The sequence below is a fragment of the Caenorhabditis remanei genome, chromosome IV (genome assembly GCF_010183535.1).
Source record: "Caenorhabditis remanei strain PX506 chromosome IV, whole genome shotgun sequence".
Taxonomy (NCBI): domain Eukaryota; kingdom Metazoa; phylum Nematoda; class Chromadorea; order Rhabditida; family Rhabditidae; genus Caenorhabditis; species Caenorhabditis remanei.
Window position 1 is genome coordinate 17,757,155 of NC_071331.1, and position 27,564 is coordinate 17,784,718.

The 27,564-nt window shown below is 38.5% G+C and overlaps 7 protein-coding genes across 7 annotated transcripts; 2 read left to right on the forward strand and 5 right to left on the reverse strand.

Annotated features, from left to right (window-relative positions):
- Nucleotides 1–119: 119 nt before the first annotated feature.
- GCK72_014943 (uncharacterized protein) lies at nucleotides 120–1,465 on the reverse strand (the record flags this gene model as incomplete). The annotated part of the gene is made up of 3 exons (XM_003089987.2): nucleotides 120–230; nucleotides 1,079–1,242; nucleotides 1,381–1,465. The coding sequence occupies 3 exons, from the start codon at nucleotides 1,463–1,465 to the stop codon at nucleotides 120–122; spliced, it is 360 nt and encodes a 119-aa protein (XP_003090035.2).
- A 1,358-nt stretch (nucleotides 1,466–2,823) lies between these two features.
- GCK72_014944 (uncharacterized protein) lies at nucleotides 2,824–5,318 on the reverse strand (the record flags this gene model as incomplete). Its single annotated transcript, XM_053730549.1, has 6 exons — nucleotides 2,824–3,027; nucleotides 3,077–3,496; nucleotides 3,544–3,984; nucleotides 4,118–4,253; nucleotides 4,309–4,552; nucleotides 5,159–5,318. The coding sequence occupies 6 exons, from the start codon at nucleotides 5,316–5,318 to the stop codon at nucleotides 2,824–2,826; spliced, it is 1,605 nt and encodes a 534-aa protein (XP_053585321.1).
- On the forward strand, nucleotides 4,525–7,439 carry GCK72_014945 (uncharacterized protein; the record flags this gene model as incomplete). Its single annotated transcript, XM_053730550.1, has 4 exons — nucleotides 4,525–4,643; nucleotides 5,241–5,334; nucleotides 6,707–6,803; nucleotides 7,285–7,439. The coding sequence occupies 4 exons, from the start codon at nucleotides 4,525–4,527 to the stop codon at nucleotides 7,437–7,439; spliced, it is 465 nt and encodes a 154-aa protein (XP_053585322.1).
- Nucleotides 6,393–8,696, reverse strand: GCK72_014946 (uncharacterized protein; the record flags this gene model as incomplete). The annotated part of the gene is made up of 9 exons (XM_003108608.2): nucleotides 6,393–6,527; nucleotides 6,728–6,844; nucleotides 6,891–6,983; nucleotides 7,036–7,221; nucleotides 7,272–7,461; nucleotides 7,513–7,872; nucleotides 8,265–8,373; nucleotides 8,531–8,617; nucleotides 8,666–8,696. The coding sequence occupies 9 exons, from the start codon at nucleotides 8,694–8,696 to the stop codon at nucleotides 6,393–6,395; spliced, it is 1,308 nt and encodes a 435-aa protein (XP_003108656.2).
- A 10,188-nt stretch (nucleotides 8,697–18,884) lies between these two features.
- Nucleotides 18,885–20,686, forward strand: GCK72_014947 (uncharacterized protein; the record flags this gene model as incomplete). The annotated part of the gene is made up of 6 exons (XM_003108439.2): nucleotides 18,885–19,016; nucleotides 19,240–19,341; nucleotides 19,394–19,500; nucleotides 20,128–20,269; nucleotides 20,406–20,519; nucleotides 20,663–20,686. The coding sequence occupies 6 exons, from the start codon at nucleotides 18,885–18,887 to the stop codon at nucleotides 20,684–20,686; spliced, it is 621 nt and encodes a 206-aa protein (XP_003108487.2).
- A 275-nt stretch (nucleotides 20,687–20,961) lies between these two features.
- GCK72_014948 (uncharacterized protein) lies at nucleotides 20,962–24,523 on the reverse strand (the record flags this gene model as incomplete). Its single annotated transcript, XM_003108472.2, has 5 exons — nucleotides 20,962–21,055; nucleotides 21,106–21,211; nucleotides 21,267–21,384; nucleotides 21,436–21,594; nucleotides 24,383–24,523. The coding sequence occupies 5 exons, from the start codon at nucleotides 24,521–24,523 to the stop codon at nucleotides 20,962–20,964; spliced, it is 618 nt and encodes a 205-aa protein (XP_003108520.2).
- Nucleotides 24,524–25,245: 722 nt separating this feature from the next.
- GCK72_014949 (uncharacterized protein) lies at nucleotides 25,246–26,968 on the reverse strand (the record flags this gene model as incomplete). The annotated part of the gene is made up of 5 exons (XM_003108415.2): nucleotides 25,246–25,428; nucleotides 25,480–25,617; nucleotides 25,728–25,871; nucleotides 25,942–26,083; nucleotides 26,835–26,968. 5 exons carry the CDS (start codon nucleotides 26,966–26,968, stop codon nucleotides 25,246–25,248), a joined length of 741 nt encoding a protein of 246 aa, XP_003108463.2.
- Nucleotides 26,969–27,564: the final 596 nt, after the last annotated feature.

Here is a 27,564-nt window from a genome sequence, read left to right on the forward strand (position 1 = left end):
GAGTTCAACATAATTTTGACTGTGCATTATGGATGCAAACTTTGTGAAATGGCTGAAAATTCAGTAAACCGTATTTATTTATAATTGCACGTCAAGAGAAAACATTCGAGACACAACCATTATTTATTTTTCAATCCACTGATCTTTTTCTTCTCAATTCCAATATTGTTGCATAAGTCATCATAGCAGCATCTTGTTGTCAACCCGCTGCTGATCAATGGTTTTCCACTCTGAAAATATGAAAAACATGACAAATGAAATTCGGTCCCCTGCGGTGCTATTATTTTGGATCAGATGCAAGTTTTGAATGTCTCGCTGATAGGCAACAACATTTCAATAGCTGTGAAGTTCCTACATCATCATGGAGATTTCTAACGGGTCATAGATTATCTCGGAATTTTTCTTAAAGCTTGAATCGATAGAGCCGCAAGCGGTACAAAATGACAATTTTATGACCACGCCTTAAATAAAACAAAGAGTGCTGAAAATCAGACTTGCAACGGGCCGGCCGGGCCGGGCCGGAATTAAAATTTCTAGGGCCCGGCCCGGCCCGGAAGTTCAGTACTGGAAAAAATTCAAAAATTTTTTTTCGAAAATTTCCCGATTTTTTTTTGAAAAATATTTCTTAAGAACAATTTTTTGTAGGTTTCGAAGGTTTTCGAAAAATATACTTGAGGAAAAGTTCAAAAAAAAAAGTTCAAAAATTCAAATCCGGGCCGGAGCTTTCTCGGCCCGGCCCGGAATCTTGCAAGTCTGCGGAAAATAGACAAACTTCAGGTTCGAATAGACTAACTATTTTGTCTATTTCCATACAAAAAAGACAAAATATCAAGCCACCTAGGGGATTCGAACCCCTGACCTTAAGATTAAAAGTCTCACGCTCTACCAACTGAGCTAAGGAGGCCCCGCCGCTATCGGTTTGCGAGGCATACACTTTTTCGGGGGAGGAAGAGAAACTCAAATGGAGCGGAACGAGTCTCTTTTTGAAAGTGGTAGCATATTCTTCGTTGGAACCACTTATGCATTATGTAGGCCAAATTAGGTTTAAGAATAAATATAGTTTTCTTTCTGTAATTACCTCACAAATGTTGAGTATTCTTCGACTTGTGCTCAATGTCTGACAACTTGCAGTGACAGAATCGAAATCCTCTGTATACGACTCAAGACAATATTTCATTCCTTCATCACAAGTCTCATTCACAAACTGTTGTTCTTGTTTCCCTTTGATGTATCCTCTGCTACCTGCCAAATTGATATCTTATCACAAATATGCTTCTTCTTTTTTCCGATTCGTGTCTTTTTCGCTTCTTATCACTCGAAAAAGAGACCCCGTCGATAATTCATTTTAGGCGACACGTGGAAACTCCTACCTATACTTACCAGCGAAGCAATTGATAGCATTTGAAAATTGAAACGGGAGGAGAAAGAAAAGAAGAAAAAAGGCGAAGAGACGAAGGTGAATCATTTTGAATGGATAGATGAAAGGGGGCAATGATGGCGGATGGAAAATTGAAAAAAAGAGGGATGACACGTTATTGTTTATAGGAAAACCTATCTTGTTTCATTTCTTTTTGCTTCTTTTTTCCAGAAGCATCCAAAAACCGAAAACGAGATAGTGTTGGGGGCCGGGGAGACGCAGAGAATTGAGAGGTGTTGAATTGAGTTATGGTATTTGAATTATTCTCTCTAGTTCCGGCGACAGGAGCATAACTGAAAATGGAATGTAGTCTACTGTTCACGACGTCATTTCGGGTGACTTTTGATATTGTTTGAGGCAGAACAGGAGAATAAATCATTTTTTGGGTGTGGCTTTTAAGGGGACAACACGTGTCTCTAGATTGGAGTATACTGTTCTATGGAACAAATTATCAGAAAGGAGGAACAACTTCAATGAAAAATAGTAGGGCTGGAAACAGAGGAAGAGTAAGGGACACAACTCATTTTGATGAAACTAATTAATAATTTTTATTATTGTTTAGACTTGTAAAATTAATTCGAAAAATATGAGCACACCCAAAAAAAATAGAATCACCGTATTTACGATATAGTGTACTGTTTTCGGAAGAAATTTAGAAAAAATCTTAATCTTTAAATGGGACCAGAAATGTTTTCGGAATTTTATTCATTCAGCACATGTTCAGTATCGAATTGTTTTGGAAAACTTCGGTTCTGGTTTATTCATTGACTCCAGATTCCTTTCTAGTTTTTTTTTGATTTTTTCACGTTTTAATTCAATTCTTTAATTTTTTGCACTGAAAATCCAGTATTTTCAGGATTTCAGACGTCGAAATGGATCCCATCCATCAGAATTGTTGAAAATAAAATTTAAAAAGCTATACTCAATTTTCTGAAAATCAGTTTTTCTGTATCAAAAAAGACAATTTTTAACCGAAATTCACGTTTTCTGGCTCATAAGAAACATAATTTCTTCCACAATTCTGATGGATCGGACTTTTTTTCATCCATTGCGACGTCTCAAAACCTAAAAATACTGCATTTTCAGTGCAAAAAAATAAAAGAATTGAATTAAAACGGGAAAAAACGGCTTCACGTTTCTTGCAGCTTTTTTCGTCGTGTGGGAGATCGTGCAATGAAAAAAAAAGTATTCTGGCAAGAAGGTTTCAGTTTTCAAGATTTGATAATTTAAATAATACAAACTTTTTAGCAGTTTCGTCGCAATCTCAAGAGACTCACTCTAGAGCCCTTCGAAGAATTAATTTTGAATAATTTTTATTTTCCAGCGAGCTTACACGATAGTAGAACACATATCGAAACGAACTGATTTATTAAGTTTATTGTATTTCGAATATTCCAGAACTATCATTAGAACAAAATATACAAGAGAATCAAAGTCACAAGGAGAATTCCAACAATGTAGAGAACACTGTAATCAGGTTCAACTTGGGAATGATCATTCGTCGCCATAAGGACTCGTTCATCTACTGAAAGAATCGCATTTCTGGCTTCTTTCCATTTGTGTGGTCCGTTTAAACGGTAGATATATGGTACACGTGGACCGAAGTACACCTGAAAAAAAATACTTTCTAGTTTTAATCCTCCAGAGATTCTTATGTACTTTATAAGCTAGCCACGGGTCCTCTTTCCACAACTGTTTCATATCCAACTGAGCTCCGATCAACTTTGCCAATTCCTCAATATAATCCACATAGTCCACTTGAATTGTATGTCTGTTACTCTTCACATATCTTCTTGCCATTTTCTCCAGTTTATCATGAACATTGTCTATCATCTCTCTTTTACTCGGAACCACATTGTTCCCTGTGAACTGTTCCATGTATACTCTTGCTTGCATTTCAGAAAGTGGCATAATTGATCCGAAAGGTTGAACGAGACCGATTATAGCCAGAGAATTGTGATCAGAAAGATCAGTTGGGAACATGTATTGGTAGAGGGAAACGTGGTTATTGTTCACTTTGATCAGTTCTCCTTTCTCAACGAGACCAAACTCGAAAGAGAATCCAGTCGACATGACTACCTGAAGACGAGAAAGATTAGATTTTGTCTAATCACAAAAACTGTTACCTCATCAACATGCTCAATTTTCGATCCATCTTGAAAAACGATCCCGTACTCTGTAAAGTTCGCAATATTCGGCTTGATACGAACAGTTCCACATGCGATTCTATTCGGCAACTCATCATTGACTGTCGGATGAGCTCCGAACACTCTGTGAGCTGGTTTCAAGCCGTAAGCTTTGTGATCGAATCTCATGTTCAATTTGGCTTCGACAACTGTGTTGGATAGCCAAGCGGGAACAATTGATCTCAAGTCGGAGAGAAATTTCCGATTCATGACCATATCGATTGGTTTTCCATAGTCGAAAATTCGATTGAAAACCCATGTTCCACGACGTGTGACCAGGTAGACTTGCTTGGCGATACGAGACAATTCAACAGCGACGTCACCTCCGGAGTTTCCGATTCCAACGACGACGACTGTCTTGTCTTCATATCCTCGGTGGTCCTAGAATGATACATTTTTACATTATCGAAATTTAAACCAAATAGCTCAAAAATTGTATACTTTCCCCTCCTAAACTTTATTGAGAAATGTCCATGTAACAAAGAACTGATAAAACAAATGATAACAAACATACCTTATAACTATGAGAGTGAATAATCCGTCCTTTGAAGTCGTCTTGTCCACGGAATTTAGCTGGCCAGTTTGGTGTTGTGTGATGACCAGAGCACAGAAGAACACCATCAAAAACGGTGTCGTGGGTAACTCCCTTGCTGTGATTTCAGTGATCAGAAGAAGTGAGGAAAATAAAGAAATTGAAAAACTCACTCATCAGTATAGTTGACTTTCCACTTCCCAGTCTTATCATAATCCTCATTCCTATCGATTGAATTCACTTTGTGATTGAATTTGATGTGTTTATCAAGTTCATAATGATCAGAATAGTTCTGAAGGTAACGGTACATCTCTGTGTTATGCATGAAGTTAGCCATGGTGCCTTCTGGAGGAAAATCTGAGTAGGCTGTCATTTCTTTGGATGTGTTGATGACAGTGGTCTTCATCACGGAGGATACTGAAAAAGCGATAGTGGTTCAAGAGGAATATGCTTACAAGGGAAGTCTTTGGAGACGCGGCTTTCAAACGGTCTATGAATTCGGTTATATGTAGGTATTTTCGACTACGTGGAGTTCATTTCTGCAGTCAAAACCTGCTGAATGTCTCTGCGAGCCGAGTTATGAGCTCTCAAACTTTTCATGTGTTTGAGCGTTTTCACATGGAGTTACAAATCGGCCGCATATACGCCACCGCGCGGTTCCATTTGTGTTTCTTAGAGGTTTACCTGTGCTCGTACATTGGAAAAATGACAACATCTTTGCGTATACTATTTGCCGATTCTGAATTCCATATGAAAAGTTTGAAGCTCATAACTTGGCTCCAGAGACATTTAACCGTTTTTGATGGCTTAAATGAACTTCGCACAGTCGAAAGTACCTATTACCAAATTTAGAGATTGTTTGAAACCGCGTCATCAAAGTCTTTCCTTGTTAGTATCTGAAAAATTCAAAAGATTTTACGCTCTCGCTCTCAATTAATTGTAAGTAAGCTTAGAAAGTTTTAAGAATAGTCTCTTTCTGAACGGAGCTATTCGCGGTAGTCCGCTGCAGAACTCATAACTTACAATCTGTTTCCTGTGGTTTATAATTCCATAGACCTCCGACTTGATTTGTCAACTCGAAACAAACAACATCAACTCCGTACAGCAACGCATGTCTCAACGATGGAAGTCCCGATGCTCCAGCACCGACAATGAGCAATTTCCGATTGTTTGGCGGAGCCATCGTCCTGAAGAAAATAGTAATAGTAAAGTGATGAAAAGAAATCTGTGGTGGTGTGAAAAGGAAATAAGACAGTCGGGGGGTACCGCGTTCTTTTATCATAAACTGATTGGTGATAAGAGCAAACAGACTAGAAGTTGTACAAATAGGAAAAAAGGAAAAAAAGTAGAGCAAGAGGCGGAGAGTTTTAAACTAGGTGATCGAAGTTATGAACATAACGTTGAACACATTGTAGTTTTAGAGTGCTGCTGCCATCTGTTGGTGATGAGATCCATAAAATGTAATGGGTTTCCAGAAAAAAAGAAAAAAGGAGTGTCTGGAGTGTCTGGAGTGTGGAGCATCACGTGAACGTCGGGAATTCAAGCTTCAAGGATTCAGGGACATTTGGAAACAGAGAAATCTGAAACTCAGACACTCATGAATGATACAATCCTATGAGGCTGCCTGTTGGTGACTCAAGTTTCTTATTCTACGCCAAATTTCTAATAACTATAACAGCTCAACATCGAGTAAAGGGTTCTAAAAACAATCCTTAGCGTCTTCTGAATTTGAACTTTCTATATGTTTTATGTAACAGTGTCCCCTTTTATACAACTTCCCTTGTGAACTTTTGAACAGTTTCTTTTTGTTCCAGACAGTCCAATGAACAGTGCAAACAACTCATTCGGTTTCTCAACTCAAACGTGCCAATAGGACACCCACATCGTTAACTTAAATCAAATACACTCAAGTACCGTTCTCTTTGTCTACCTAACCGAAAGAAACCGAAAAAAAACTTCCTTGTCTCGTGCTTCTTTCGAAAGTGAAACATCAAAACTGTACAACATGGTTAGGCTAGAATCTTTCCTGTCAATTCCCCCCGGGTGTTATCAATTTCATGATTGAGAGTTGTTTGAATTTGAAAGCAATTTTTATTTCTTCTTGTCCGGCAATGCTGATTTACTTGTAGTTTAGAACACAAATTGGTTAATGAATAAGTGACATGAATACGGATTGGCAGGATTCTTTTCCAGTGATTCTATTCTTTAACCCGAAATATATAGTCAAGGTGTACAAAAAAATTAAAGTACAAACAGATTATGGTTGCTCGATTTTGTCGGTGGCCACTTTCTGGATTCCTGTCCATTTGGCTGGTGTGGCGTCGACTTTGCATGCGAAGAAAATCACCGAAACGAGAATGAGAATAGCATGGAGCCCGAAAACTCGAGACCACTGAAATATTTCAAACTTTTGGGTATTTGTAATCTATAAGGGAGTTTCCAGCTCCTTACGTTGTACCACGACACATCTAGTCTACGTGAGAATGCTCATTACCTGGCTAGATTCTACCTCACATTCATTTTTCCATGTTTACCTGTCTTTCTTTAAAACCTCATGACAACAATTTTCAGTCTGATAACACCTCGTCATACCTCATCAAACGTGTTCAACTGAACCAGAAATTTGACGACGAGTGGTTGAAGAAACAGACAGAGGACTACGCAAAGGGTATTTCCATTGGCAAGGACGTGGTTATGTTCCGCGGAACGCTGGAAAAAATAAAATGAGATTTCAGGGTTTGAGAGGACCGCTCACGTAAGTTTGGGTTTTGACAATAATGACGATGGCTACTCCGTGGATTGTAATGAAGATAACGATGCAGACCATTTGAATGTAAACGTCTCGAACCTAAATTAATTATTAAAAAGTTATGTGGCACACAAGATCATTTAAAACTCACAATAATTAAAGCCATCAAAAGTGTTAATGACGGAATTTCGATAACTGTCCACGCCGTTTTCAACCTCTTTGACATATCCATCTTACTCGCATCCATGACCTTTCCAAAAACTACTTTTGCGAACAAACAGAAGACGTGAGCCACTCCTCCAGAATACCCAGTTGTTCGAACCGAGAATCCGAGAACCTAGAAGTGATAAATGACTATGTATCCTCTCACAAAGAACTCTATTTTACCTGATTCATGTAGAGTGGTCCGTACTGAAGAAACACCAGAAGAGAGGAGAAGAAAGCAAGGTTTGCAAACCACGTGGCCCAGACGGTGGAGTCAAGAAGAAGTTGAGAGTATGGAACATCTTGAGACACCTGACTGGAATCTTTGCCCTTGCCATCGGAGATGAATAGTTTTTCTTCTGATGTAGCAAGTCTGAAACTTTCATTTCATTTCTAATTTCACTCCCTGATCTCTCTTTCTCACTTATTATCCTCTACTCGATCCGTGTAAACATAATAAAAGGCAACATGTGAGGCTGCACAAAGCACTGCCAAAAAGTAATAAGTGTACTCCCATCCAAAATACTGACACATTTCGGCTGCACTTATTTGAGCAACAAACGGAGCCAATTGGTAAACAGATGTCAATATTGCAATTGCTATAGCTGTTTCTGATTTTGGCGTCCATTCAGTTGCCACTTTTGCAATCAACCAAAGGAGGATTCCGAGTGGAGCTCCTTGAAATAGTCGAATGATGAAGGAGGGGTAGAAGCCGAGTTGATATGACGTCGGGTAGAAAAGAGCAGAGATGATTCCGATGATTCCGTAGATTGTAGTGACATTTCTGGAAGGGGATTGTTGGGTTTTTGAGATTTTAGAGTTGGGAAATTGAAAAATAAATCAGAAAATCAGAGAGAATGGAAAGTTTCGAATTAGCGAATTGGATTTCTTATAAATCCCCAGATTTTGGATATCAGACCTTGGAATGCATAATCAAGGAATAAGGAATATAGCCTGAGAATATTCCAGAAATCTCAAAATGTGAAAATGTGGAATCAAAAAGTTCAAATTAATTTTGAAAAATAAATTTTGCAAAAACGTTTCGAAATTTCCGAATAGTTTTATCAAATTTAAATCAGGCTAGATCACACCACAACTATTTGAAACCTGGTGACCACTTAATCTATCATCATTTCTCTCTCCATCCACTACAAAAGATACGTTCTGACCACAAACCTTGTTCCCAGAAAATTCAAAAAATGTAATGGGACCAATCCAACTGCCAACCCGAATCCAACCGACTGGAACGTGTATTGCTTGAGGTCCTCATCGAGAAGGAATGAATCTGAATAAGAAATGATCTGTAGTCAATTGAATTCCGGAAGAATGAATTCGAAGAATGACCAGTTCCTCTCAATTCTTATCAATCATATCAAACAGTAAACTGTCAATTTGATTGAATTGATACCCGAATAGAGGAGACGGACAGAACTAGAACTAACCAGTTGAATTCTTCAATTGACATATTATTGTCGAATGGAAAGCTAGACGAAGAGCATAGAGAAGAGTGATGCAAGAGGTACTGAAACCTGAATAAGACAAATTATTCGGAAGACGTGAAATTTCAGAATCCTTACCATAAACCAAATATCTAACGGGAACCGTCATGAAGAGAAACTGTGAAAGTTGGCCAAATGACGGATTTGATCTATCGGGAGGCTAGAAACTGAAAAAAATATGTGTTGGGCGAGAACATTGATATAATGAAAATGTGAAGAAGTGGGTGAGAGATAGAGACGGAAAGAAATGAGAAATATAAACAGAGATAAGTGAAAACGAGACGAGGAGAGATAAATATATGTATGTGTTAGAAGGAAATGGGGAGAGGGAGATGGAAAGAATGAACAAGAAAGAGATGATAGAGTTCTGCTGGTTGGTGGGAGAGATGGGGCACAGATGTTCAACGAGTCAGTTGAATCAACATGAGGGTCAAATATTCACTGATTATAGGGGCTAAGATTTCAGTTTTGGATTTCTAGGCCACGGGAGGAACATATGTAGATCACAGAAAGTTGTCAATATGTCCCTTGGTGATAAGATTGACTGTTAGATGGACGTTTTCAGTTTTCCAATCATTATCATTAATTTTTCGAAAATTAAAGCGTCCTTAGAAATGATCAAGCGTTCCAAAAAACATTTAAACGTCCCTTCAACACTAAAAGTTACTGGCGTCTAAATATTTTTTGTGATGTCTAAACGTTTTTTGGGACGCATATGTGTTTTTTGGGACGTATAAGTGTTTTAAGGGACGTTCGAATTTTCAAAAGACATCTAAACTGGAATAGAGCCCAGCGTACTTGTCTTGCCAATAAATTGGATACTCGTTCGGGCGAAATCTGCATTGACCGGGAACAAAAACTGAATAAAAATAGACCAGATCGTGCTGCTTCCTTTTTTCCATTCATAATGACACTCCGCACATTTTTTTGATTTCCATCCCTTCTACAAAAAATCATTCACAACATGATTTTTTCTGCACTGACTACATTAAATTCTTCTCCCAAAGCTGACTCACTTCTCTGAAATTGTGACATACAATTAGTCTAGACCGTGGGAATATTTGACGAAGAATCAATGAAAGATCACTGGAAATTGAGTAGGCGTTTCTCAAAAAAGTTAAGACGACTGATTTTTTGACTTCCGTGGTGCAGCAGTTGCTTTCTCTCCTTATCAGCTATGTTCCCTCAGTGTTAGGTGTATCCTGACTGTCAGTTTGATTGTTTTACGAGTGGTCTTTGGAGTACAGAGAGTGTTCTAGGATCTGTGTAGTTAATGGGCAAAGGGTACTATTTCTTGAATTAAACTTTTAAACTTTTGCAATTTCGGGTAGGGGTTCAGTGCTGTGATTTTGAAATACCGGATGTATGTACATGACTCTCAACGAGAGCAGGGCAGTCCCATTTCTGGCGCAGGATCCATCCTTATCTCCGTTGCTCGATCTGTCTGGACCACTGGTCCCAACCGAAGTCGAACCAAACCACAAAAGTTCAAACTCCTCCAATTTCCTATCATTCTTCCATTCTCTCTGTTTCTGGCCCAACTTTACAGACATTTGTAATCATGACTAAGCGATTCGAGATGCTTCTGCACCCCGTAATTTCCCCATTCCCACTTTTTTGCAAAAACTTTTTTCAATTTCAATTTCGTCTCTCTGCTCCGCCATAAAATCTTTGATGGCGTCGGAAGGTCTCATCCAATCTTGTGTGGAGAGAGACCAAACAATCATTGGAAGAGATGGGACATCGAGACAAGAAGACTACAAAGTAATTAGAATTTCGTGGAAAAAGTGCAACTCGGAGAAAATGAACAATCTGGAATTCAGAAGTCGTTGTTGATGTAAATACCGTTGATCGGCCAACAGATCAACTGACTGAACTGATCATTTTTTACAAACTACATCCAAGAAACCAACTCCTCAAAAAATTCCCACACTTCTTTCTCACCAAGAAAAAGTTCAATTTCCCGTCACTTTGATTTCATACACATGACACCGAAAACAATCTATTCTCCGAATATAATGATCTTTCCCACACCCCGAAGTGAGCACTGTGCTCATTAGGAAATGGCCGACTGCTGATAGAAATCAGCCATGTGGAATACTATTTTTGACTTTTGACGGCGACACTCGTGCCAGTCTTGGACATTTTGAAATATTTTAGTTTTCATAAAACTTGAAAAGCAAGTCAAGCTGTATCGTCACTGGGTTGCCGTTGAAAGGTCGCATAGTGCTCCGGTGGATGTGAGGGAGAAGAGGAAGGAAACGAAGAAGGTTAGTTCAACACTTCGCACTAGAAATTCTGAATTTAGGACGGTTACGACAAGCGATTTTCCCTTGATGAGATCTTGATCATTTGCAGTTTTGAAGTGTCCGAGTGGTTAAGGTAGACACACTGTATCCCGAGGTACCACGATTCGATTCCACCTAGGGTCAAAGCTGTTTTTTTTTCGAAATAGAGGTTTTAGGAGGTCAGGAGTCTGAACTTTGTTAACTAAGATTAAGGATCCCGAAAAACCTAGAAATCCGCAATTATTTTTACAAAACATATGTTTTCTCTCATAAAGGGTTCGATTCCTTGAATGAGCTCAAAGCTAATTTTTTTGCAATTGGTCTCTCAAATCTTTCTGAAATTACAAAGTGTGACTCCGTTCAACAGAACGGACGTGCTAAAAGCACTCAAAATCTTCCTAATTTTCTCTTCTGATGTGACTCCACTTCCCCACGTGTCTTCTCAAGTTGTGATAATATGTTGTTCATGACACAAACCTCATTTTATGTCAAAGAACCAAGACGTTTCATGTCATGAGGTCAGAGATTCGTAACAAACTCTCTCAGGATACGTGAGCCATGATAGAGAAGCACAGGAAATTTGCAGGATGAGCGTCAGTGAGGAGCAGAGTCATAAGCGGATTTACAAGGATAGTTTTAGCAAATCCAGCTAGTCTCACACTTTGAGCATGTTCTCGAGATTCTCATAAACTTTTATGTATCCATCCATGAGTACAAACATATAAACAAGATTCTGAATTCTCTCCCATGTGGATAAAGTGGTTTGTCGGAGAACTCAATCTAGCGTCATTTCTCTCCAAACTTGATTATGATGAAGAAAAAAACATTCGTCTGTTTCTGATCTCTTTCAGATTGACTTTTGCTCTTTTTCATTAGGTCGAGGTGGTTGAAATAGACCCCTTCTCATCAGAAAAAAGTTCTGAAATTTTCTATTTTCGACTTCTTTACACATTGTAACGTGGCAACAAGAAGACTTCCGCTTCACCTCGAAAAATGTTCTAATGAGCAATGAGACGTCTCTATTTTCTTATTCTGCTCCGTCAGAATTCAACAATTTTTCCAATTTGAAATTCACGTCTCACACACTCGAAAAATTTCTAGTTTCGAGTATAAATATATATGTTTTGATGTAATTACTAAACATAAGACCAAAACCACTCAAATAAAATACACAACACATGTGATATATTAAAAACAGGAAGACGTCGGTCAGGCATTTCCCCGGTTTGCTCTTTTGCCTCCCAGGGGCTCCCTCCTCTATTCCATTTTCATTCGTTCCAAGTTTTCATTTCATTAACGTCTTCTTCTAGATTCGTCTCTTTTTGTCTCTTTTTTCATCAAAAAGTCATCTGAGACTCCGCCCTTTTTCCTAGGACACCTCCTGTTTTTGATCAACGAACTTTCGAAAACGATTCTACGGTAGTCTGCAGGAGGCGGAGTCTTCTGACTTTTCAAGACGAACCCGATTCATTGTTTTCACTCAAATTTCTTCTTTTTCTTCTTTTCCCACTTCTGACTTTTAAAGCTCAAGAATACGTTTTGGAAGGTAAGTCTATCTTGGAGTTTTTACGTCTTCTGAGATATTTTCAGCAACCAGAACTTGGCAAACATGTCTCATTTATGTACATGAGAGTAGTTTAGGATTACGGAAACAATGTGGTTTGGCTTTTTGTTCTTTGAGATTTTATGAGAGTTCAAGAAATTATATGTAGAGTTGTCTAATGATGTAAGTGCGCTCTAATGATAGCATACAGGTTTGAGTTTCAGAGAACTGAATAACAAAAGGTGTCTGCATAGTGTAGACTTACAAGATTTTCTGTGGATTAAGGGGTAAGCTGGTCAACACCATTTCAAAGCGCTGGCTTTTCAAACCCAAGGCGTTTTAAAACCAAAGTAACTGAAATAATTCAATTAAAACTTCATAACCCTTTGTTCCCCTCACTCTTGCTTGGTATCTGGTTTTGAACCGTCTCAAAACGGCTCTATTCGGAATGTCTTCAGATTCAGTCCCTGGACTTCTCAACCAAGATCTCTGCCCCAAACTCCCAAAATGCAAACCCAAAATCCCAAAAAAAACTCAAAAAACCCACGTGCCTTCTCTCTTCTTAAATCTCTTTTTCCACCAAACTTTTCTGTGGAATTTCTTTCAAAAAATCCGTTTTTTTGCAATGTCCATTGACCCTCCGAAGAAAGAACTCATCTAAAATGTGCAACATTGCACGTTCCAAATTCGATTTCCGAACCCAATCTGTGCTTCTCTCTTTTCCCCGTTTCCGACATGTTTTACTCATCTTTGAGATCTCTCTTTATCCCACTACAAACATTTTGAGTATATTTACCAATTGACAGTTTTATTTTTTATTTGCCAACTGAAAGTTCGTTCAATCCTGTAGATACCATGTAGCCTCAAAGAGCAGGATGGTATGGGAGTTTATAGGAATCTGAATTCAGAAGTTCTGGAAGGGGAGTGACTGGAACAAAGAAACCCGGAAAAAGGACAAAAAGTTCATTTAGAGAAGAGGGAAAACTCGTCTTCTTTTCCATTTCCGATGAACTTTTTTTCTATTCTTCTCAGAAGACAAAGAGTCCTTTTAATCTGTGTTTTCTTCTTCTTCCCATTTTTCAATTTCCGTGAAACGCTTCCAATTCTGGAGACGTCTTCTTCTTCTGAAGACGTTTTTATATTACTCCAGATGACGTGGCACTTCTCCACTTTTTATGGATTCTTGCAAAACCCGAATTCTTGCAGATGACGTTCCTGAAAAGGGTATAACTTCTGATAATTCAGAATTCTCATGAAATTATGACTGGTGAGAAAATATGAGCAATTTTTACGATTTTCAATAACCCAGAATTATTTGAAATTTTTTCGTCGAGTTCGCTCATTTTCCATTTTCGCATGACTGCATAACATTTTCGGATTTTATTATTTTTTCAAAGACCTGTTGTCATGGTAAACAAAACTTTCGGAATCTGATATTAGGGGTGATGAAGAGGTGATTTCATTTTTTGTAGACTCCATTATGGTTTCGAAATGTCTCGCATACTCGACTCAAGTCGATGAGACATCTACCTTGAAACATTTGTTATGACTCAAAACCTCCTTGAAGTTTCTCAAACTATTCAAAAGAACCCCCTTTTTCCCATAATTTTCTCATTTTGCCAACATAATTCGTTTGCAATTATTCCGAACTCTTCACTATCCTCTCCTAAAGTGTCAATTCCATTCTCTCTTTGTTCTCTTCTTTGTTCCTAAATTGTTTCTCAGAATTTCAAATTGTGCAAAAAATGGAGAGGCGTCATGAGAAGACAAAGGATTAAAAAAGACGAATGAATAGGATCAAAAGTTTCATCAGAAGAGAATAGAAAAAAACAAAAAAAGGCAACTATTGGCTCTTTTTAGGAATGATCGGAGCTCACTTTATGAGTTTTTGTTGCTTTTTTTGTGGTTGCAAGGGTTCGGAGATGGTTTTTCGGTACGATTTTTTTTTCAAATTTAGTGTTTTATTATCACTTTTCTTCGATAAGCTCGGCAGCAAAAACCTCATTAAAATCTCCCCCCGGTACCTTTCTCAAACTCATAACCACTGAAAAATTGAAAGTTCATATTGTGGTCCTTTCATCGTGTTGCCATATTCTCTCTCTGCTCCTTTCAAAGCACATTTCTCTCCATCATCATTTCACCATGAAAGAAAAGTACACAACTAGTTAAGTATCAGATTTCGATTGGACATCTCGAATGTCATGACTTTTTATGTGTAGATAGAGATAGAGAGAAAGAGAGAAATGCAAATCGGAAACTTTTGACCTGAAATAATGTGCAAAATACCGGAAATTGAAAAGATATATTGGGAATAAATAGAGTGAAAGGATATGCTTGTGTTTTGAGAGTTAGCCGAGAGTGTAGTCAGAATCTCATAAGTTTCTTTTCCAGTTTTTATAGATGGTTTCTGCTTTAAAAGTACATTTTCTGGATTGAACCAATGATTGAATTCAGAAACTTGACGCTTTTACCTACGCATTACCTCATTGACTTTTACTTTTCACGGGAAAATAGGAAAATAAAAACGTGTTCGGTTTCACACTTTGAGTAGATCAAATGATTCAAATAGTAGATGACTGAATGCCTGAAACAGTAGTAAAAACATGAGTATGCTTCTAATTACAAATAAAACAATAATCTCGAAACATGTATCGTATTAACGCCGGGTTTCCAGATGTCTCGGTTTCCAGAATGCCCCGGAACCAAGTCTCCATTCCATTTTCAGAAAACAAAAGTTCAAATAATCAAGAAGCTCAAAGAACATTCATGAAACCCTTCGATGATCTTCATTGTGCACAAAAGCATGGCGTTGAGAAAGTTTCAATGACCAAACTCTCCTTTTTTGAAACCTCATTTCCTCTTAAACAGTTGATTTGGACATTGCTTTGATGGTCGAGATAGCACCGTTATATTTTTGGAAAGAGATAATATCTCAGCTGAAAATAAGTACCGGCATGGACTAAAAAATAAGTATTTATGCTCAAAAGTTCAAAAAGCCAACAAAAAGTGTTCTATCATTTCATCTTTTTCTTATCCTAATCACAATTTGTCTCCTCTCCCGTCCCGTGGGGACCTCTTGGAGTCCAGACGTTCTTTGAAATGCCTCTAGACAACTGAGGAGAAGCGGCATCTCTTTCCAGTTTCTCTCCGTGTTTTGGTTTGATAAATGAGCAGTTTTGAGGGGGGATTGATGAGTCGGAACGAGATCTTCTTTTATACATTCCAGACGTTTCTAGGAATAGTTCCTGGTTTGGGGATATTCAGCTGAATGTTTTTGCAGAATTTTGTAGTTTTTGAAGCTTTTTATTTATTCAAGAGTGTGGGCTAAGTTTTGAATGGAGATCCAATTTTGAGAAGCGCATGTTTTGTGCAAAAAGGGAGTGAACTTCGATTTTCGAATTAATTGACTCTAGAAGAACTTTTTATAAAGATTCTCAAACTATTTGACTCTAAAACAGAAAACAGGAAAAATGTGGTCTGTTCACTCACATGTCTCCTTCGTTTTTTCTCATTCTGATGCTCATCGCTTCGTATTTCAAATTCCAAACATCACCCTCATTTAGCCATCTTTACTGAAAACTTGCTCTTAATTTCTTTAAGAAAAAACATTGATCTATCGTCTTCGATCCGTTTTCTTGTTTTTCTCTTCTGCTTCTTTCAATCAAATGAATCATCCCTTCTGGCAACAAGAGTCCTTTTCCTGATTACCACAATTTGATGTGGAGGAGGGACTCGGCTCTTTCTGTCCATTCAATTATACGAGGAGCTTAGCACTTTTTCCAGAAGACACAGAACTCTTCCCCTTTTTCTCATTTTGGACACCCCCAGGCCGACATAGACCTTATTTTCATTTGCTAGGCGGTCTAGTCGGGAAGAAATTCATTTGGATTTGAATCTATTTTTAGAGATCTTTGGATGATCATTTTTGACCAATACACCGTTTTAATTTTTTTGGCTTTCTTAATCTTTGTTTCTACCTTTAATGAAAGAGTTTCAATGAACACCACCGTATAATCAGAACTGAAACCTGTTACAATCAGTCAAAAAGAAACTGGAACATCCCGGCACCTGGGTCAGAGTCTACCGGTGTGTTCTGAAGAAACATCTGGAAAATCTCGAAAGTCTTGTATTCGTCCGAAATTAAGCTAAAACTGTCAATTTCAGAAATCAGAACCGTCTCTCAAAATATCTTTCTCACAAACCCTAGTATGATAGGATTCCTACCAAACTTTAATGGAAGCAGCCACTATTTGAATACAGTTTTGATCTGCCGAGCTTCTTTTCAGCATCTCGGTTGGTCCAACCATCCCTAACTACCCCGAGTCCAAAAGAATCGAGCCATTTACCCTCCAATCAACCTATAAACTCTAAACCAGTTCCGGTTCCCACCAACTCATCCTCTTCTAATCTTCTTACAAAATCTTGTTGTTTTCTTCCATTTGTAACCAATTAACCCCGCCTCTCTACACTGTGACGTAGAACAAATGCACTTATAATCTTGAAAGTTTTCATAACTTTTTTTGATGAGGTCAATTTGAATTCTATTTTCGAATGTTTACATGCACTTCTGCTTCTTTTTTTGACGGCTTCTCATCACATTTTGCAACATAAATTCGATCATCGTCCTCTCCCTCTTTCTTGGATAACTCTTGACCTCGAAACTAGAAAAATTTCATGACAAATTCTTCCGAATTCTCAAGAGAAAGAAAATGAAAAATACAAGGACGGGAGTGGTCCTTTAATTGAAATGGATCATAAGATCCTCACTTCTAAACCAGGACATAGTGGGGGCCCTGTGGAAAGAAGGAAGACAGCACACTTCTCATTTTACGACCACCTCCTTCTTGCCCATCCGTGAGAGAGACTTTTCTCTCTCCCCGCCCCATTCGACGCCTTTTTTTGTGAGTGTTGAGGCGCACGCACGCAACAAGAGAAACCGAAAAACTCTATTGTGTTCAGTTTGATTGCTGCTGAAATTCTGAATTCTGAATTGCTGGAATCTTTGAGAAGCTGAAATCTTTTGGAAAGCTGAAAATATTCTGAAAATGTGTGACCCACTGGATGTCAAGCTTGTCATTACGGTATGTCGTGAAACGGGAAATTTTATTTTGGGATGGAAAATTGGGATGGAGAATGGGTGAAAAAAGGTTCGAGGGAAGGGATACTGTAGTTTTGTTTGAGAGAACTTCAGAACCAGAATAGTGGGATTCTATTTCATACAGCTACAGTAAGATATGTTTTGAGTTACCAATAATCGAGACCCCAACTTTGATCTCCAATTACTTCCTAAGCAGCACTAGACGAGTCTGGTCTATTTCAACCCCAGAATTGCAATCCTTGAACTCCGATCATCGTCTTCCTCCCAAAATAAGGCCAATTCTTTATTTGTCCTAAGGTTTCCTTCCTCTTCTTCCCCCATTTCATCTCTCTTTTTCTTCCTCCTCTATCCATCGATGATGACTCCAATAGACTCCAGAACATGCCTCCAATTATCTCGTTTTTCTCCTCCATTTTCTTCTTTTCATGTTGCAGAAAAAGTGACTAACTTGTCATATTGTGCAAGTACCCTGCGGCAAGAAAAAGAAGAAAAAAGAGAGTCAAAGGTAAACACGTGGAAAGAGAAAGATAGGGATTTTTTGGAGAGGCGTGGGAACTCGGAACCCGAATTTCATGATTTTCAATCTTTTTCAACCTCCAAATACAAGTGTTTCCCTTGTTTCCAATTTTGGAAGAATATGAAATGAGAGAAAAGCAAGAAAAAATGTTGCATGAATCACGGAGGCAGTTCGGTATGGGATAGAAGGATACTTGAGGTTTTTTTGGGAACAAAGATCTAGTTTTGAAAAAGAAGATAAAGCTGAGAGGAGAATTGTATCATTATCAACGATATAAAAGTAATTGGTTGACGATTATCAAGTTATCCGATACCAAGTTATCCGTTAGAACTACGGTTTTGTAGCTTTCAACTTTTTAAAACAGAACTTCCCTGAAGGACACCTGACTGAAGTAAAAAGAAGCTGTATCTGTATAGAAAGAGATTGTAAAAATACGTTGTCTACTACAAAAGTGAAACTCTAGATTTTATTTACACATTCTGCACAATTTGAAATGATGGCTCTGCAAAAAAGCGCTCTGAAAATTAATAATGTTCCACCAAAAATTACAAAACTCCTTTCCAAACAGTACTGTAATCCATAATTTGAAAGATCAGAGGGGAAAGGAATTAGAATGCAATCATTATTATTTTGAATTTAATCCGAATTTCAGAGATTTCTTATTCTCAGAAGTTGGAAAAATACCTGAAGTGGGATCATAACTAGTTGAGAGTAAACCGAACAGAAAAAACACTTATCCATTCTATATAACGATTGTACTCATTTTTCTGTAACTTTTACAACAATCTCATCTTCCCAACCACTCCTTCTACAATTTTTCTCATTTTTTTCTATTTCAGGAGATCGAAGACATGGCACCCGCCGCAATCTCTTGGTATTGCTTCACACAAGAGGAGAAGAATGATCTGGAACACTCTTGGAGTCTGGTTGAAGCAAAAAAGAATCACATTGCTTGTGATATCTATGAGATGATTTTCAATCAGGTTTGTCTCTTTTCGTTTTCCAGAACTTTGGTTGCACAGTTGTGGACCTCGTGACGCCCCTCCTTCCGTCAACATTACTTTTTGATTACTCTTCTCAAGGGTCCTTTTCAATTTCCTTCTTTTACCAATTTCCTTAATTCTTCTGCAAGAAAATGGAGCAATGAGAGCTCACAGAAATCAACTAATCATCTGATCTCTGACCCAAATGAGCATGATATTTCAGTGTCCGGAAGCTCGTCGATTATTTCCAAAATTGAAATTCGTTGGATCGAAACCAGATCGGAAGAATAATGAATTCGCGTTCCAAGCGATGCGTTTCATGCAGGTAAACAGGCAGAATTTAAGGATAGAGCAAATGAAGAATTCGAAGTTTACAGGTCATCGAAGGAGCAGTCAAAGCACTCGACCATCTCACTTCACTTGATGTGATTTTGGACAACCTGGGAAGACGACATGGAAAACTTGAAGTCAATGGAAAATTCAGGTAACAAGAGGATTACTGTAGTTTCGAGGGGAAAATAACTCACTAAAATTTTAGATGAATTATCTCAAAGTTTTTTATTGAAAAACTCGCAAAAAATATGCTATTTTTTCCAGATAATATAGAAATTCAGTTTTTTGAAAACATCTAATTTGCATTTCTGGACAGATATAAAAAGCTATACAGATTTTGACTATGCTACAAAATTTTTAACTTTCAACAAGGCGTTCGAATTAATTTTTGAGCATTTTGTCACTTTTGGGCACTTTTGAACGGTTTTGAGCTTGGAGACAATTTTTCCAAAAATTTGGTTTTCAAGGCCATGGGTGGAAAACTCAGCCATTAATTGAAGTTGACATTTTCCTTCGTTTTTCATGTTTTTGATGCACTTTCCAGCTGAAAACCATCAAAACCACCCCGAGGACTACTTTTTCCAAAAATGTTGGTTTCTAGGCCTCGAGTCGGAAAACTCGGCCATGAACCAAAGCGGTAGTGTTTTTGGAGAGCTCACAAACTTCCAAACCTGAAATATTTGAAATTTATTCAACACAGAACATTTATTACCTCGCTCCTATTATTACTTCCTTCTTGATTTCCCCATGAATTCCCCCTAACCCACCCAATTTCCAGATCCTACTACTGGTCAGTGTTCCTCGAATGCTCAATTTATTGCCTTCGTCATGCATTTTCGAAAAGGATGAACGACAAAGAAGTGGATCACGTCATCATTCTCTGGAGATATCTTTTACGTGATGTCATGAAGAAAATTAAGGTAATCCCTTCTAAAAAAGACATAAAGAAATGACACAAGGTTTTGAGGTCATAGGTATTTTGAGAAAAAGGGAACACTGACTAGACAAAAATAATAAAAAATACACAGTTGAATACAATAATGACGTTATTTTCAGGCTGGAACAACAGCAGATATCGCTCACAGAATGCATCAAATGAGTATTGATGACTCGAGAAAATACTCACTTCCAGCAATACAACACAAGGAATCAAATGCTTCGTCAGCAGGTGTAAGTTGTGTAGAAAGTTTCAAAGAAAGGATCTTGTATCTCGTAGAATCTTGAGTTTCATTTCTAAATTCAAACATTTCTTCAGGATCCAAATGCTTCTAAAAATCGACCACGCATACCTTATTCTACAAATATTATTACAGACCGACTTTGACGATATTCTCTAAGAGCATCTCTCCACTTCTTCTGGCCATTTCTCACTCTCTCACTCACCCACTGAAATTCCGGGGCTTCTATTTTCACAGTTTTTGTCGATTTTCCTTTTTAAGTTTTTCACCCTTTTGCACCATTCACTCCCTTATACTCTCTTTGCTAATAATTATATTTAAATATTCAGAATAACTTTATTTACCCTTCAAATCATCTGTGGCTCATTGCATTGAGCATCTTTTTCCGTAAACTTTAAATAATAAAAATGATTCATAAAAATCTCTGAATGAATTCAAATCGCAGTTTCATACATCAACGGAACGAAGTTGTTGTGAAGACGCATTGGTTCCTCCTTAGGGATCTCACGAAGCTTCACAATTTGTGATCTGAAATTTCGACACTTTTCTAGTATACCGTCCCGATGAAAACCACTTACTTCTGAGGAATAGTCTTTGCTTCTTTCTTACATCCACACAGTTTCTGAATGCAGCAGGTGACCAGAAACAGCAAACAAAATCCGAGGAGAATAGCGAATCCGGCAGCTGGAAATTTGTGGTTGATTACATATCTATATAGTTTCTTGGTATTCAGGCTCACCTAATTTGAAGGACAACGTGAAACTGATCACTGGCACGCAAATCATTGACATACTGTAACACCGATTCTCGTAGAAACAGTCACTGCGACGGTAGTAGAACTGGAAGACGCATTCTTTCTGAATAGTTCAATTTTGTGTGATATGAATCCTGCTTTTGGTTTATGAAACCTCGTCATAAAATATCCAATCATCATTTGGTACTTGACAGTTAACCAATGTCTGAGTCTTAATAAGAAACTCATGAGGGTCAATCCAACATTCCATCGGAGGGTTTTGGCAGTTGACGAGATTTCCGTGAAGTTGGTGAATTACATTGTCCACGATTCCCTGAAACAAATGGAATGATAGAATGGATTATTTTCGGTGGTGAAAACTTTTTTGGCAAATGGAGGATACACAAAACCTTTTTACTTTTTTCTACAATGTGCTTTGGATAGGTATTTTTTAAAGTATGTTTCCGTGCCTCAGATACTTTTGAAGTAGAGTACATGTAATATATGCGCACCCGCTAGCAAGAGTTTGGAGCATCCTATCTTGGCCGTCTTTAAAGATATGAAAATTATTTCAACAGAAAAAATGTTGTATAAATATTAAGCTATATTTTGTCAGTAAACAGTTTTTTGATATTTCCTTTGGGAACCAAGATATACCGCTACGAACAGGGACATCATGACTTTCAAAGTTAGCTATTTTTTAATGAAAAGTGTCAAACAAGAACCTACTAAGTTGGAGCTTGGATACAATAACCTGAGCGGTCACAGCATATTGTTCGAATTGTAGAGCACCCTCTTCGAAGAATTCCGAATTCTTTTAAAAAACAGCCCATTTTTCAGGAATCTCTCTTTATCCAAAAGTACACCCCAGTTATTTTCAGACATCACCGGTCCCGATGTTTCAATTTTCTTTTCTGAAAACATGTTTTTCTGATCATTTCCCCCGGTCTTAACCACTCCAATCCCTTCGGAATCATTGCTCTATCCCTTCCGGCCCCAAACGAGCTTTTACTGGAAGACTACGATTTGCACCACAAAAAAACGAGAGCTAGTTGATCAATTTAGCCTCGTAATCGAATCAATTTCATGCCAATTCTCACATCATTCCAGATCAAAATCTAATAGATTAAAGGAGAGTCTAAAGTACGTATTCAGGAATGACTGGAGAGGAAAAAGAAACAAAGTGGAGTTTGTTCCAGCGATGTTTCTTTTTTTGGAGATTGATCCGTCATGACATATTCTCTTGTTTTTCCATATTTTCAGGCTTCAATGCCTACTCTTGATCTCTTTTCTTCGTGCCGGTTCGTATCGTACAGAGTACATCCCAAACACGCTTAATCACTGACCTAAATCTGTAGGGATCAATTTTGTTCCGAAAACTTCAATTCCAATCCTACATCCTCTCATATCGAAAAACACCTGTAAACCGCCTACTTTCGACGCCTGATCTTACAAAAGGTTACCGTTTTTCTTTCTAGCCGATAGAATAATAAACAATTAGTCAAAAGAATTCTAGATGCAGCTGGATTGACGAAAGGCAAAAAATAATTTAATTTTTGCTTTTTTAAAGGTTTTTTTCTTTTTGTCGACGTAGGGGCTCGAGTTTATTGAATTCAAAAGGGTAATATTTCCAGATAATTTTGAGATTTGCACGCTGCTAGAATGACACGTATGCTAGAGTTAACTGCTGAGGCCCTGAAATATACCCGATGTCGTTCAGATTCAGATTATTAAAGGTTCCACATCCCAACAGTACCGTAGTCCATCTGACCCAGACCCTAAACACTTTTCACACTTAACCTGTCGTCAACACCTCAACACTTGAGAGCTTCCATCCGCAATTCCGCCCCTTCAGCCACATGTCGCACAAAACAACAAATTGACGGTGTAAAGATGCGCAAGACTATCGTAAATCAAACCGGACGCCTTTGAAACCTAAAATCAGTAAACAAAAAGGACGTTGCTTACTAGTTTCAAAGGTTGGTGTAACAGGGGTTTAGGCCTGGACAACCAGAGCACAAACTACGCCTAGGTGAGTCGGAGCACACGATTGCGCCAACGTTCACCAATACTCCAATGCACAAGGCACATCCACCGATTGCGCACACTGCGCAAGACAACAACAAAACAACAACAAGAGAGAGTGAGAGGGCGGATGAGAAAAGTGGTCGGGAGATTGGAGTAAGGGAAACATAATTAGTTATACGAGCATGGAGACTGGTCCATATATGGAATGTCACCATATTTGGTAATGTCAAGCTGCGCTAGAATCTATTATCAACTGCTCGGATTGCGTAATGTCCTGATATTTGAGGTAAGTATTTTAAACAAAGTTTTGGATATTGAATTCCGAATTCGGATTCCTAATATGGAGAATTGAACTTTTTCGAGGTTTCTGACATACACTAACTTGTAATACCGAGACCGACTTGTTGGTATTTTTGTAGTCTATGTTGACCCGATTTAGCATAAAACTAGTGAATACCAAAATTGAAAATTTCGGTATGTTTTTAAATGTTTTTTTGCCTTTGAAGGTGTTGGATAAACCCGATCCAGGCATGGCTAACAATAGCCAGATTCAGGTTAGATATTTTTCAGCGTTATTGTAGATTATCGACTATCAGGTTATCGATGTACTTGCTCTAGAGCCTCCTCTAATTCAATCAAATTTGAATTTTCAAGTTGGCCAAAATTTCGAGAGAGTCACAAAAACTCTGTCCTCATAACTCCTTATACGGAAAATTTCAAATTTTTGAGAGGTTTCATTTCTCCATGAATGTTGATCCCAAGACCATTTTTTTATAACATCTTTTTTTTTTATATAACATCACTAACAGTCTTAATAGATCGAAGGTATTATTGGTTTACTATGACTCCTCACTAAGCCTTTTTTCAAAAACGATTCGAATTTTATGACAATTCAACGTGGAATCTGATCTCTCTTCCCGAAATTTCCTTTTAGGTCTGACCTTCCGAGTTCGGTCATCCCGAAGGTCAAACATTCATCAAAACTATGATTTCCAAAGACTGCCCAAACTTTCCCCAACATTTCCCTAGAATTGAAAATCATGGTGCCAAAACTTCCTCTTGCTTTCTTGTTGTGTTTTTTCTCCCCTACTTACGTCGATCTCGCATGTATAAACCTTCGGGATTTGCTCTGATTGATCCAATCCGAAATAAGCGTCGACCAGATTAGCAGAAGCTAAGACGAGAAGTAGAACTCGAAACAACATGCCTCCAACCGACGGTGGTAAGTGATTCATAATTCTGTTTGGAAGGGAGGAGGAGATGACACCAAGTGTCTCCATAAGGTGTTTATACATGAGCACATTCTTGCATAAATTCAGTTTTATGGTCAGCGAGAATCGAAAACGACAGGAAAACGAAAAGAATCGGGAGGGATAGGAAAGGGGAAGCAAACTGACTGAAAATATGCCAAAAACAATGTATAGAACTGATTTGATAAGGATAGAATTATCTGGATCTGGAAGGGGGAATGCGAGAACTACGAGACAAACGAAGAATGACAACTAGAGGATCGGGCTGCTTGCTGAGGTAAGTAATATGAATATGGGGAATGGAGTATCGGGAAATGAGACGATGTGGGGGAGATAAATGAAACAACTCACAGTTAAACATGAAACCCGAGAAGGGGGGAGGAAATGGTACTAACTAGGTAACGAGTGGATTGAAGATGGTATGGGAGGGAGATCTTTCAGATTCTGAGGGGAAGAAAATTGGGGACTAGGAAACAAAACTTTGACCTACTAACGTTCCTATTATGGGGGGATTAGTTCCAGAGCGATAAATGATGTAATTTGGTTTTTTGGCCCTCACATAGACACATTCACACACACATCTTAATCCATCTTTTGAAAGGTAATGAAAAATAATAGAAATAAAAACGGGAGTTGCCAAAATAGCGTCTAGAAGAGAAGCAGGAAGGGGAACGACGTAATAGGGGGTAACTGGACATAACAGTTATTCAATTCTTCAAGATTTGTTCTCCGATTGACATGATATCCGTTGGGGCGAGGGTCAGCTTGAAGATCCGTTCAGGAAGATCCACTGGTTTCATGTCGAAGACGTTTCCACTCCTGATGATTGTACCACGGCGAGCGCGTGTTGCAACGACATGACTGTGTCCCAATCGGCGTACCATTGTGAACTGAAAAGAGGATTTGTTAAAAGGATGAAGAGATTTCGAGAGACAACTTACAAACTGATCGGATGAGTCCATCTCGATTCTCTCCGAGCATTTCTCCAAATCTTTCTGCGAGCAAGAATCTTTGAAGGCGGACTCTGGGCAACGGTATGTCATGCCGTCGGTGGTTGAACACTCCTCGAGTTTAATGTTCTGGAAAAGGGAAAACAAATTAAAATTTGTTGTTTTTGATCCGGATTGTCCTATGATGTTAGATGTAGGCACGTGAAACCATGAATCATATTTGTGTATCCAGTACTCACTTTCCATGTTCCAAGATCATCTTCATTTGGTGCAGCCCAATGCTCCGGAACCTCGAGATACGAGAACTTCTGCATGTTACTTGAGAACTCTCCCCCGTGAGCGATCTTCTTGAGAGTGATGGTAGACGGGCGGTCGAAACAAATCTAAAATTGGAAACCACTCGTTGACGTCATTCTCATTTTGCTCGTTTTATGCTTTCTTATTTAAACATACCGATTGGTCATCCCACTTGAGAAGCATGTTTTCGAGACGACTCTCGACACCATGAGCGGTATGTACCCAGGTTTGAAGGAATTTGATTGTTTCCGGCGAGTACTCATTGAGAGGTTTTGGTGTTGGCTGATCCTCGGTGAATCTGGAATTGGATATGGTTGGAACTACCATAAGACGCATTCCCTTTTTCTGTTTCCGGAACAAAACATTTAAAGAAACTAAAAAGGCAACAAAGAAGGAGGTTCATGGTCCTTCTCCTCCCCTCGTTAAAGACGTCACACCTTTCATTCTTTTTCTTTTTTTGTTGAATAACTGATCGTCTCTTTTTGCCCTTAACCTTCAAGATCAGACGCATTTCAGGGCGTCAAAAAAATGGGAATGCTTGTAATGACGTGTTGTTGTCTCTAGTGGAATTTCTTGGATTTAAAAATCAGTTCGCGTGGACGAGATTAGAAATTAATAAGGATTTTCGAATGGTGCTACTCGATGACAGGTGGTAATGATACTGATTTTGCCAAAGTTTTGGTGTTGAGGAACGGGAAAACAAGATAATAGAAAGATGCGAAAAGAGGTTTAATGTACGTAATTTCCTCTGGGAAGGATCAGATTAATAGGCTTGGGAAGATCAAGAATCAGAATTCGGGGAAGGGAAAGATCTATAGTTTAGTAGTGCTGCTTCCTAGTAGTGGCTCTGTTATGTCAACGGCTATAGTCTCCAAGAGCAACTAAGCCAGCTGATGAGTTTTGTCAAGCCTAGGCTAAGAAGAGATTCTAGGCTAGCAGTAGCATCTAAAACTGAATTTCCTCTTTCCTATCCATCCTTTCTAAGTCTGAGAGCACATCTCCATAGAACACTTTAACGTGAAAGTGCATAGGTATTCACTACAACTAACCTCTTCCAGACACGATGTGGGACGACGGAACAAGTATTCTGAGTGACGACTACCTTGCCAACATTCTCAGAGAAGATCTGAGTACTGGCAGTAGTATCCAGAGCGAAGAAGAAGAAGCCAAGGAGAGGAAACATTCCGGGAGGACGGTTTGAAGTAAGACTGAAGATAACAAATATGGGACGAAGGGGGGAGGAGTTGCTGAAGTTTTTAGGGGAGGGAATTGGCCAAGAATCGAAAGTTCACGTCTTCTTCTTCTTTTTTCTGCTTCTTCTTCTTCTTCTTGAGGAGCCGCCCCGATTTTTTGTGGGCGGAGTCTAGTAGCCGTCTTTACTCTGAGCACTGAGAGCACCCGATGGATAGAGAGGAACGAGGACGTGGAAGATGGAGAGGAGAGGAGAAGATGCGTACGGTAGGTGGAGCTTATGAAAATAGGGATGGTGAAGATTATCTGGAATTTATATTCATTTGTTTTGGAAATAAGGAGAAAAATGAGGAAGAAGTAAAAGGACAGGTAAGATTGAAGAAGGCGGAAAAGAGAAGAAGAAACAGAAGAAGCAGTAATGTGAGAAATTTGTGAAAGAGTACTTGAAAAAGGTTCGGATCAAAGAAGGGAATGGATTTGAATGAAATTTGACCTTAAACAAAACTAGAAACCAGCCAGTGTGGGCGATGAGAAAAAATGAGAAAAAAGAAATGACGTGCTCGAGAGGATTGTTTCAAATAAAAGAGG